General features: G+C 41.8%; 1 protein-coding gene across 1 annotated transcript; it reads right to left on the bottom strand.

Annotated features, from left to right (window-relative positions):
- Nucleotides 1-693: 693 nt before the first annotated feature.
- Nucleotides 694-4299, bottom strand: LOC145339543 (Ig heavy chain Mem5-like; the record flags this gene model as incomplete). Its single annotated transcript, XM_080184023.1, has 3 exons — nt 694-1016; nt 2762-2815; nt 3946-4299. Coding segments are annotated over 3 exons (731 nt in total), but the record flags the coding sequence as incomplete, so codon positions are not given.
- Between the last annotated feature and the right edge of the window lie 7419 nt (nt 4300-11718).

Below are 11718 nucleotides of genomic sequence, written 5' to 3'. Positions count from 1 at the left end.
GATAAAAGGTAGAACTATCCGGAGTATAGATACGCAGAGAGACCTGGGGGTGCAAGTGCACAAGTCCGTGAAGGTGTGGAAGCAGGCACGCTAGGGTTGTTTAAGAGTCACTTAGACAGCCACATGAGCGGGCTACATATAGGGGGATATAGTAGGCCTTACTAAACCTTGCAGGCTTGGGAATACGTTTTGCCTCAGGGATGTTAGTCTTTGCCTGTTTAATAATGAAATTTTTTGTCTCCACAGGCATTTAAGTCCAGCAAGGGGCATGCATGCGGCAGGTTGTAGTGGGCTGCTCTTGGACGTTGCTTCGGGAGTTGCCTATTGCTTCATGTCGTTAGTGTGCTTAAACTGGACCATCTCGAGGACAACATGACAGCTCAGAGACTATCTCTGTTACTGTGCGGACACATGGATTTGGGCCTGTGTCTGTGGGAGTTTGCACGTTCTCCCCGTGGTTGCGTGGGTTTCCTCCGGGTGCTCCGGTTTCCTCCCACATCCCCAAAGATGTGCTTTTAGGCTGATTGATTGGGTACTAAATTGTCCCTAAATTGGACCTCCCTGATCCTCGTCTTCTGCCGAGGGCAGGAGGACAGAGACGACCGTTTCCCGCGGATTTGGATCTGCAGGAAATGTACAATAAATGTCAATAAACTGGAGAATTCTGGAGACAATGAAACCACTGGTTAGATATCAGGAAAATGTGCAACACTTACATGGTATTTCAACGCTCTTGACTGTGCTGATGTGTCGAACCTCACAGTCAATTCTGGGACATTCTCCCGCTGAGTCGCTGATGGTTAACTGGCTGCTCAGGGTGTAGCTTCCATCCGTATTTCTCACTGACGGGTAAGGCTTAAATCCACTGGGGACCGTTTGCCCATTTATCTTCCAGGTCACTTTGGAGACATCTGGAGAGTAATCCATCGCCAAACATCCGAAGGTGATGGAGCCGTCAGAGTTGTGTTGCTGACAGGGGGAGACCAGGCCGTAGAGATTGGGCGGAGATTGTTTCGCTGGGAAAGAATGGCCAATTGAACAAGTTAGAGTCTTACTTGCATTTATTAAGTCATCAAACTTATTGTTACAAATAGGTTTCTATATTAGATATAGCTCTTGGTGTTAAAGGGATGAAGGGATATGGGTAGTAGGTGTGATCAGGATAGTGATGAGCTCTGACCAAAGTGAATGGCGGAGTAGTCCCAAAGGGCCAAATGGCCTACTCCAGCTTGTATTTTCTATGTTTCTATCTCCAACACTGATTAGAATTATGAACTTATCCCTAATGTTTCCCGATGAAATCTTTCATCCGCCTTTGAGATGATGTTACTTCTATCATTTGGGAATTGTCATCTCTGTAGAAACTCATATCCCTGTCTTCACTTCTATCAAATTGGGAAGAAAAAAAACACATTCTGTTAGTCTCACAATGACGTGTCATTCATTGGATTAACAGGGAACAGCAGAAATGTTCCCCATTATTGCAGCAACTATTTATTTCTCAACAACAGCAGTGTGTGACAAACTGCTGTTTCTCAAACAACAACACTTTGTGATGAAGAAGTTCTCCCTTCATTCAGACTATCCACTCACCTGATGAGGGAGCTCCAACAGCTTGTGATTCCAAATAAACCTGTTGGACTTTAACCTGGTGTTGTGAGAATCCTTCCTGTGCCCACACCAACCTCACTCCGGCATCTCCACACTAGTTTTGGAAATTGCCTGGCTTCAAACTGATTGGTGCCCCTTCCTCTGTCCAACTCACTGCCTCTCACTGCACAAACCAGAGATTAGTGACTTTGCTTCAGAAATACCTCCGGAATGAATACTTACTGAATGATCAGGAAACTCGCAATGTGATTATAAATTCAAATAAATCCAACATTGACTCATTGAAGGATCACACATTAATACCTAGAGTTTCCCATTCAGGCCCTGAAGTTTCCTCCATCATTCACTGAGATTACAGATGAGCTGATTGTGGTGCTAGCTCTATTCTGAACCCCCTCACTCCGCCCGTCCATCACCCGCTCTCTGCCCATTTCCCCAGCTCTTTGCCCTTTCCCCTGGCTGTCTGCCTGTCACAGTGGCTCTTTTCCCCTTTTATCCGGCTCTCTGTATTTCCACCTGGTTCTCTACACTTCCCTCCAGCTCTGTGCCCTCTCCCCCGGCTCTCTGCTCTTTCTCTGTATCTGTCTGTATCTCTGTCACACCCTACAAACACTTTCAACAGGATCAAGTATAACATTTAGAGAAATGTTTAATATAAATTCCAATTAATGTTTAGAATAAGCAGAAAATATTACACAGCAGCACCAGCATTGTGAGTGAGTGGAACATTTTCACTGGATAAATATAGAAATTCTAGATTATTTTAATTTTTTGGTTTAAATTTCAAACACTGGTGCAGTAGATGGTTCAACCCGCAGCCACTAGATGTCGCCGAGATGAAGCACTGCAGAAACGCTGAATTGTTTAACAGACATTTAGATTTGAAAGTAACCCTAACCACACAGTAACCTCAACAGATAAACACCAAATCCCAACAATTTGGGATTGAATCCCTCAGCAGCAGCTATTGTGCAGAAAGAGCTGAATTCTAAAACCCCTTCGCAGCAGAGTCACAGGAAACATTGTAACAATTCTCAACCGAGAATCCGCCAAACTCACATTTCTGTTACCAAATGGATTATTAGTACAGATAAAAATATAAAACAAAGACACATGTAAACCAGTTACTCAATAAGTGGATGGTTCTTACCTGTAGTCACCGTCACCATGGTCCCTTGTCCCCAGTAGTCGAAAGCATCACAGTGTCACATTCCGTTGGCTGTGTCATAAAATAACCGTCCCTGCACAGAATGGACACAAAATCACCGTTACTTTAAATATCCACAAACCCAAGGAAAAGCAAAGACAATTAACGTTCATTAGATTATAATTGGATCTTTGGATATCATTTGACATTCCTAAATGACCCTAATGTTTTATATTTCACAGAGTTACACGTGAACATGTTGTTGGTAACGCACATCGATAATTGAGTAACTATCAAGATTTTCCATGTTTATTCTTGCCATGTGGTCAGTGCTGGACATAAATAATATTGTACTGTGATTACAGTTTGGATGTAAAAGTGACACTGATCCAGTTTCAATCAATCAGTGCTGAGGGTTTTTTGTATTGACAGTAACTGCTGTGTAGCTCCAGCTATCACAGTGAGACACAGCATGACCAATACTGAGGCGGACAGTTAGCTGTAAAATACAGACAGTTAATTTCACTGCTATTTCAAAAGCCTGTTTGCAGCTCGTTAAGGGTGACTCAGTGAGATATTTCAATTTCGACTGGTCATGATATTGATGAAGGGGGTTAGAAACTTTTACACTCTCTGTGCACATCCAGCGTGTAAATCAATAACAATAAACTTGAAGCATTTTACATCATAAAAAAAGTACTGCTTCTAAGTATTATTTTGTTGAACCCTCATGTACTTTGGCATTCGGCAATAGCATTGGTCACAAATTTAAGCAAGGACCTTTTCTGAGGTTTCTGTATGAGGATGGCGCTTTTCTCAGCGCTGTGACCCCCGTAGAATATCACAGTGACACACATCCATACAAAAACTGCACTCACTCTGTTCAGTCCTGCTGTTCAATATTCACTTCAAACGGACCATTGGTTTTGCTCGAATGGGAAATGTAGGCAACTGTTTATATAACACAATGTATCAGAAATATTAAAAAGAGTAATATATCGTATGTCGGATTGCTGAAACTACAATGAATATAAAGGCAGTGAAAAGCTGACCAGTGGTATCGGTGAGTTTGGGAAGTTTTACTGTTAAATGCTTTCTGTGTTACTCTTTATTTTAAACACCATTATAGTTTGCTTCTGACCAGCCTCGATCATACTGCATTGAAAACAGATCCTGACCTTCAGGTTATGATGGAAGGTGCTGATATCCCCAGTAATAGATGGCCGTGTCTCCAGTCTTCAGGCTCGTCATCTCCAAAGAGAAGATGTTGCTTGAAGTGTCTGTGGACGCAGTAAATCGACCCTGAATTGATGGCGTGTAGTAATTAGTGCTGGATGAACGATAGTAGGTAAGCAGACACTCGAGCCCCCCCTGTCCGGGAACCTGCCGGATCCAGTCCATCCAGTAGCTGCCAAGATTTAAACCGCTGGTTTTACAGCTCAGTTTCAGGGAGCCTCCGGGACGCCTTTGTACTTTCAGTTCTTTGACTTGATATTTTCCTTCCACCTTTCCGTATCCTGACAACCTGGTTTCTTCCAATTCTCACGCCACGTACATCCTTCTGGGTCCCAGTGAGTTTAAAATCCTGTATCTCTGTCTCTGCAGAGCTGCTGGTTAAAGACACATTTACAGCACTTAGCAGACAGAAACTTCACTCTGATTCTTTCCCTCCCCGTCCCCCAGCTAGTGCTTGTAACACACATTCAGACACCCGGACAGACAACAACAGACAGATGACATTGTAATTCAGGAGTGGAATTAGTAAATGAGACAACAAATAACTTTGCAAGAAATTGTTACAGTTCAAGCAACTTAAGGGAAAGGCAACTTTGCAGGAATCAGTAAAGGGGACAAACCTGTAGCCGATGGAGCCCTGGGTGAACAAGTTGTACAGTCCACATTCAGACCTGGCCTGCCTGGCAGTGCAGAGCTGCGAGTTAGCCTTGGAATAAACCATTTACCTGGTGCTCACTAACCCACACACACAACCCCCCCACACACTCAGAGACAGGCTGGTGTTGGACTGCGCCATACCTGCAGGAGGTGTGTCCAGGTGAGGTGTAGGAGATGTGGTTGGATGGGGTTTGATTGGGGAGGTGTGGACAGTGTGTGTGGAGGTTATAACAAGGCTGGGGTTCCATTGTTCTGTCTCTGTCTCCGCGTGGCTGGGTAAGTATCAGGTAAGCTGTGTGTCTGTGTGAGTGAGTCAGTGTGTGTGTGTGTGCGCAGCATGGAGTTCCAGCTCTGAGATTTTAACCCCCCTCCCCTTTATCCAGCACAAAGCCCCTGGCCCAGGATCTGTCTCCGCCACCATGGGAGAGGGAATGGAAGGAGTTGGAGAGATCACCGAGGGAAAAGATGTGCGCTGGTGAGTATGAACCTCTTCACTTTGTGTCTGCGTCTCTTTCCCACCTCAGCCCTGCTTTTCTCTGTCTGTTTGCAGCCTCCTCTCAATCTCCCTCTCAGTCTTTCTCAGTCTTAATCTTTCCCTCTCAATCTTAATCTTTCTCCTCTCAGTCTTAATCTTTCCCTCTCAATCTTAATCTTTCTCCTCTCATTCTGAATCTTTCCCTCTCATTCTGAATCTTTCCCTCTCATTCTGAATCTTTCCCTCTCATTCTGAATCTTTCCCTCTCATTCTGAATCTTTCCCTCTCATTCTGAATCTTTCCCTCTCATTCTGAATCTTTCCCTCTCATTCTGAATCTTTCCCTCTCATTCTGAATCTTTCCCTCCCATTCTGAATCTTTCCCTCCCATTCTGAATCTTTCCCTCTCAATCTGAATCTTTCCCTCTCATTCTGAATCTTTCCCTCCCATTCTGAATCTTTCCCTCCCATTCTGAATCTTTCCCTCTCAATCTGAATCTTTCCCTCTCATTCTGAATCTTTCCCTCTCATTCTTAATCTTTCCCTCCCATTCTTAATCTTTCCCTCCCATTCTTAATCTTTCCCTCTCAATCTTAATCTTTCCCTCTCAATCTTAATCTTTCCCTCTCAATCTTAATCTTTCCCTCTCAATCTTAATCTTTCCCTCCCAATCTTAATCTTTCCCTCCCAATCTTAATCTTTCCCTCCGAATCTTAATCTTTCCCTCCGAATCTTAATCTTTCCCTCCGAATCTTAATCTTTCCCTCCGAATCTTAATCTTTCCCTCCGAATCTTAATCTTTCCCTCTGAGTCCTGTTTGTCTTTTTACTGTCTTTATTTTCCCTCCCTGTCTTTATTTTCCCTCCCTGTCTTTATTTTCCCTCCCTGTCTTTATTTTCCCTCCCTGTCTTTTATTTTCCCTCCCTGTCTTTTATTTTCCCTCCCTGTCTCTTTATTTTCCCTCCCTGCCTCTTTATTTTCTCTCCCTGCCTCTTTATTTTCTCTCCCTGCCTCTTTATTTTCTCTCCCTGCCTCTTTATTTTCTCTCCCTGCCTCTTTATTTTCTCTCCCTGCCTCTTTATTTTCTCTCCCTGCCTCTTTATTTTCTCTCCCTGCCTCTTTATTTTCTCTCCCTGCCTCTTTATTTTCTCTCCCTGCCTCTTTATTTTCTCTCCCTGCCTCTTTATTTTCTCTCCCTGCCTCTTTATTTTCTCTCCCTGCCTCTTTATTTTCTCTCCCTGTCTCTTTATTTTCTCTCCCTGTCTCTTTATTTTCTCTCCCAGTCTCTTTATTTTCTCTCCCAGTCTCTTTATTTTCTCTCCCAGTCTCTTTATTTTCTCTCCCAGACTTTTATTTTCTCTGCCTGACTTTTATTTTCTCTGCCTGACTTTTATTTTCTCTCCCAGACTTTTATTTTCTCTGCCTGACTTTTATTTTCTCTGCCTGACTTTTATTTTCTCTGCCTGACTTTTATTTTCTCTGCCTGACTTTTATTTTCTCTGCCTGACTTTTATTTTCTCTGCCTGACTTTTATTTTCTCTGCCTGACTTTTATTTTCCCTCTCTTTTATTTTCCCTCTCTTTTATTTTCCCTCTCTTTTATTTTCCCTCTCTTTTATTTTCCCTCTTTTATTTTCCCTCTCTTTTATTTTCCCTCTCTTTTATTTTCCCTCTTTTATTTTCCCTCTCTTTTATTTTCCCTCTCTTTTATTTTCCCTCTCTTTTATTTTCCCTCTCTTTATTTTCCCTCTGTCTTTATTTTCCCTCTGTCTTTATTTTCCCTCTGTCTTTATTTTCCCTCTGTCTTTATTTTCCCTCTGTCTTTATTTTCCCTCTGTCTTTATTTTCCCTCTGTCTTTATTTTCCCTCTGTCTTTATTTTCCCTCTGTCTTTATTTTCCCTCTGTCTTTATTTTCCCTCTGTCTTTATTTTCCCTCTGTCTTTATTTTCCCTCTGTCTTTATTTTCCCTCTGTCTCTTTTTCCCTCTGTCCTTTTTTTCCCTCCGTTTTTTTCTGTCTTTTTCTTTCTGTCTTTTTTCTTCTGTCTTTTTTCTTCTGTCTTTTTTCTTCAGTCTTTTTTCTTCAGTCTTTTTTTTTCTGTCTTTTTTCTTCTGTCTTTTTTCTTCTGTCTTTTTTCTTCTGTCTTTTTTCTTCTGTCTTTTTTTTTCTGTCTTTTTTTTTCTGACTTTTTTTTTCTGACTTTTTTTTCTGACTTTTTTTTTCTGACTTTTTTTTTCTGACTTTTTTTTTCTGACTTTTTTTTCTGACTTTTTTTTTCTGACTTTTTTTTCTGACTTTTTTTTTCTGACTTTTTTTTTCTGACTTTTTTTTTCTGACTTTTTTTTTCTGACTTTTTTTTTCTGACTTTTTTTTTCTGACTTTTTTTTTCTGACTTTTTTTTTCTGACTTTTTTTTTCTGACTTTTTTTTTCTGACTTTTTTTTTCTGACTTTTTTTTTCTGACTTTTTTTTTCTGACTTTTTTTTTCTGACTTTTTTTTTCTGACTTTTTTTTTCTGACTTTTTTTTTCTGACTTTTTTTTTCTGACTTTTTTTTTCTGACTTTTTTTTTCTGACTTTTTTTTTCTGACTTTTTTTTTCTGACTTTTTTTTTCTGACTTTTTTTTTCTGACTTTTTTTTTCTGACTTTTTTTTTCTGACTTTTTTTTTCTGACTTTTTTTTTCTGACTTTTTTTTTCTGACTTTTTTTTTCTGACTTTTTTTTTCTGACTTTTTTTTTCTGACTTTTTTTTTCTGACTTTTTTTTTCTGACTTTTTTTTTCTGACTTTTTTTTTCTGACTTTTTTTTTCTGACTTTTTTTTTCTGACTTTTTTTTTCTGACTTTTTTTTTCTGACTTTTTTTTTCTGACTTTTTTTTTCTGACTTTTTTTTTCTGACTTTTTTTTTCTGACTTTTTTTTTCTGACTTTTTTTTTCTGACTTTTTTTTTCTGACTTTTTTTTTCTGACTTTTTTTTTCTGACTTTTTTTTTCTGACTTTTTTTTTCTGACTTTTTTTTTCTGACTTTTTTTTTCTGACTTTTTTTTTCTGAGCTGATGTGCCCCCCCCTTTAATGGACCTCCCCTTTAATGGACCTCCCCTTTAATGGACCTCCCCTTTAATGGACCTCCCCTTTAATGGACCTCCCCTTTAATGGACCTCCCCTTTAATGGACCTCCCCTTTAATGGACCTCCCCTTTAATGGACCTCCCCTTTAATGGACCTCCCCTTTAAATGGCCCTCCCCTTTAAATGGCCCTCCCCTTTAAATGGCCCTCCCCTTTAAATGGCCCTCCCCTTTAAATGGCCCTCCCCTTTAAATGGCCCACCCCTTTAAATGGCCCACCCCTTTAAATGGCCCACCCCTTTAAATGGCCCACCCCTTTAAATGGCCCACCCCTTTAAATGGCCCACCCCTTTAAATGGCCCACCCCTTTAAATGGCCCACCCCTTTAAATGGCCCTCCCCTTTAAATGGCCCTCCCCTTTAAATGGCCCTCCCCTTTAAATGGCCCTCCCCTTTAATTGCCTCTCCCCTTTAATTGCCTCTCCCCTTTAATTGCCTCTCCCCTTTAATTGCCTCTCCCCTTTAATTGCCTCTCCCCTTTAATTGCCTCTCCCCTTTAATTGCCTCTCCCCTTTAATTGCCTCTCCCCTTTAATTGCCTCTCCCCTTTAATTGCCTCTCCCCTTTAATTGCCTCTCCCCTTTAATTGCCTCTCCCCTTTAATTGCCTCTCCCCTTTAATTGCCTCTCCCCTTTAATTGCCTCTCCCCTTTAATTGCCTCTCCCCTTTAATTGCCTCTTCCCTTTAATTGCCTCCTTCCCTTTAATTGCCTCCCCCCTAGACTGACAGAACCCACCCCCCTTTGTAATTACTGTACCCCCCCACCGCAATCAATCCCCCTCCACTCCCCCCGACACACAGACCACTAACCCTCAGTGTAAAAGCCCCACACGTCTATCTGTGTATGAAAATGAATGACAAAGACACGGGGATTTTTATTAATATTTATCTCTCTGGTTATATTTTATTCATATTTATCTCTCTGGTTATAGCTCTTGTCCGAGGATTCCTCACGGCAAAACTACTCGCTGTCTGCGTCGCCAAACTTTCCGAAAGAATTCTCCTCGGTTGGAAGAGAGAAAGAGAAAATAAAGTGAAATTTGATTAAAGACAAAACACAAAAGCTGATGGTAAACAATAAAAGGCACAGCAAGATCCCAGGACTTGCTGACATTCACAATCTCACTGAGGGGAACATTCATTTTCACATCCTCGTTATTAAACCCTGACAAAATGGCAACAATTTTCAAATGAAATGAACTTCCAAACACCTCGTGACTGTCCTGATATTTAATTTATTAAAACACATCCAAGTATTCCGGGGGTGGGGGGGGATTTACTCCAGAGACAGGCCAGTCAATTAACACAGGATCCCCCAATGAAATTCCCACTTCTATCAGTCACCTCTCCTCCACTGCCCCCTCCTCTGTTTCTCCCTCTCTGTCTCTTAACACACTCCCCCCAGATCGATACCTGTCTCCCTGCCTCTCTCACTCTCTTCCTCTCTCTCTGTCTCCCTGTCTAATATTATGAAGTTGCATATATAAAGATCAAAGTGTGGTGTTTTACAAATGAAAAACATGTAAAAAATAACCAGAACTGGTTCATCCGAGGAAGTGAGACTACAATTAAACCTGGATCGGGGACAATAAAGAGACAACAACTCACGTGTGGCCTATAGAACAGGACTCAGTCCATCCATCCATCCATCCTCTGGAGAAAAGCCCCTTCTCCAAGGATTCCCAGTCCCATTGCAGTCTTCACAATTCAAATCCCTGGGGAGAAGAGAAAATCATTCATTAAAATACAACAACAGGTTTAAATGAAACAGCACGAGAGCCCAGGATTCCCCCTTCTCAGATCTTACAGAGAGATTGTCTAACTAGACATTAGTTCTTTGGGGAAAGAGAGAAATTTAATTGAATACAAGAAATGGTTTAAATTAAGTAGCACAGAAACCCAGACTTCCCCCGCCTCAGTAATATCTACATATTAATTCTTGGGGGAAGAAACAGAAATATATTAAAATAAAACAACATTTCTAAATTAAACAGCACAAGAGCACAGGATTCCCCCTTCTCAGTTACACTATCTCTCAGTAATATTCATTCTTGGGGAAAAGAGAGAGAAAATAATTAAAACACAAGAAAATATTTCTATGAAAAAGCACAGCCAAACCCCCAGGATCTCCCCTCTCAGTGACACAATCTCTCAGTAGCATCCAAACACAACAAGTCCGTTGTGAAGCAGAGAGTAAGAAAGATTGGGACAGTTCCCTCCCTGTGTGTTTCTCTCTGTCTCTCTATCCCACTCCCATTCAGATCTCACTGCCTCTGATATTAAACATTCAATCCGGATCAGGGTCAGAAACAGACACAGCTCACCCCCCCCAGCCCGGGGTGAAGCTGGGGGACAGGCCTCAGTCAGCCCTCCCTCTGGAAGATGCTCCTCTCCCTCGTCCCCGTCACACACATTCCCGTCCTTCGGATCCTAGACACGTCCCCAGCTTTCAAAATTCCTCAGGGAGAAAAAGATTAAAAACTGGTTATAAAGAGAGAGGAAAAAAAACACATGAGGCCATTTTCAGAATAAAACACACAAACTCTCAAAGCGCAGAGTTCCAGCATTTCCATTCAAATCCATTCAGCATCATATCCACACAAGCAAAGTGCAGGTTCAAAAGCGGATTGAGACACACACACTGAATCAGAGTGGGAATGTGTTCAGTACAGGGGGATTATTGGTGTGGGGACTGACAACTATCAGACTCCCGTTTATTCTGAGTGAGCTGGATACAAGCCGACCAGCTTTTTTTGAAAAAAAAACAACACTAACCCACTAATCTAAACCAATCCCATTTCGTCCATAAACCTATCCACAGGTCTCTTAAACGCCCCCAAACTAGGCGCATTTACAACTGCAGCAGGCAGGGCATTCCAGTCCCTCACCACCCTCTGGGTAAAGAACCTACCCCTGACATCAGTCCTATAACTACCCCCCCTTAATTTAAAGTCGTGCCCCCTCGTGCTAGCTTTCTCCATCCTAGGAAAAAGGCTATCACTATCCACCCTGTCTAAACCTCTAATCATCTTATATGTTTCGATAAGGTCCCCTCTTAGCCGCCTTCTTTCCAGCGAAAACAACCCCAAATCTCTCACTCTCTCCTCATAGGACCTCCCCTCCATACCAGGCAACATCCTGGTAAACCTCCTCTGCACCCTCTCCAAAGCCTCCACATCCTTCCTGTAATGCGGGGACCAGAACTGCACACAGTACTCCAAGTGCAGCCGCACCACAGTTGTGTACAGTTGCAACATGACGCTGCGACTCCTAAATTCAATCCCCCTACCAATAAACGCCAAGACACCGTATGCCTTCTTAACAACCTTATCTACTTGATTCCCAACTTTCAGGGATCTATGTACACATACACCTACATCCCTCTGCTCATCCACACTATTCAAAGTCCTCCCGTTAGCCCTATACTCGACACATCTGTTATTCCTACCGAAATGAATTACCTCACACTTCT

Source organism: Carcharhinus amblyrhynchos, unplaced genomic scaffold (assembly GCF_965287045.1).
Source record: "Carcharhinus amblyrhynchos unplaced genomic scaffold, sCarAmb.v2.hapA scaffold_529, whole genome shotgun sequence".
In the NCBI taxonomy this organism is placed as follows: Eukaryota; Metazoa; Chordata; class Chondrichthyes; order Carcharhiniformes; family Carcharhinidae; genus Carcharhinus; species Carcharhinus amblyrhynchos.
The sequence above is the reverse complement of the archived record's forward strand: the minus strand, read 5'-3'. Positions and strand labels throughout refer to the sequence as shown.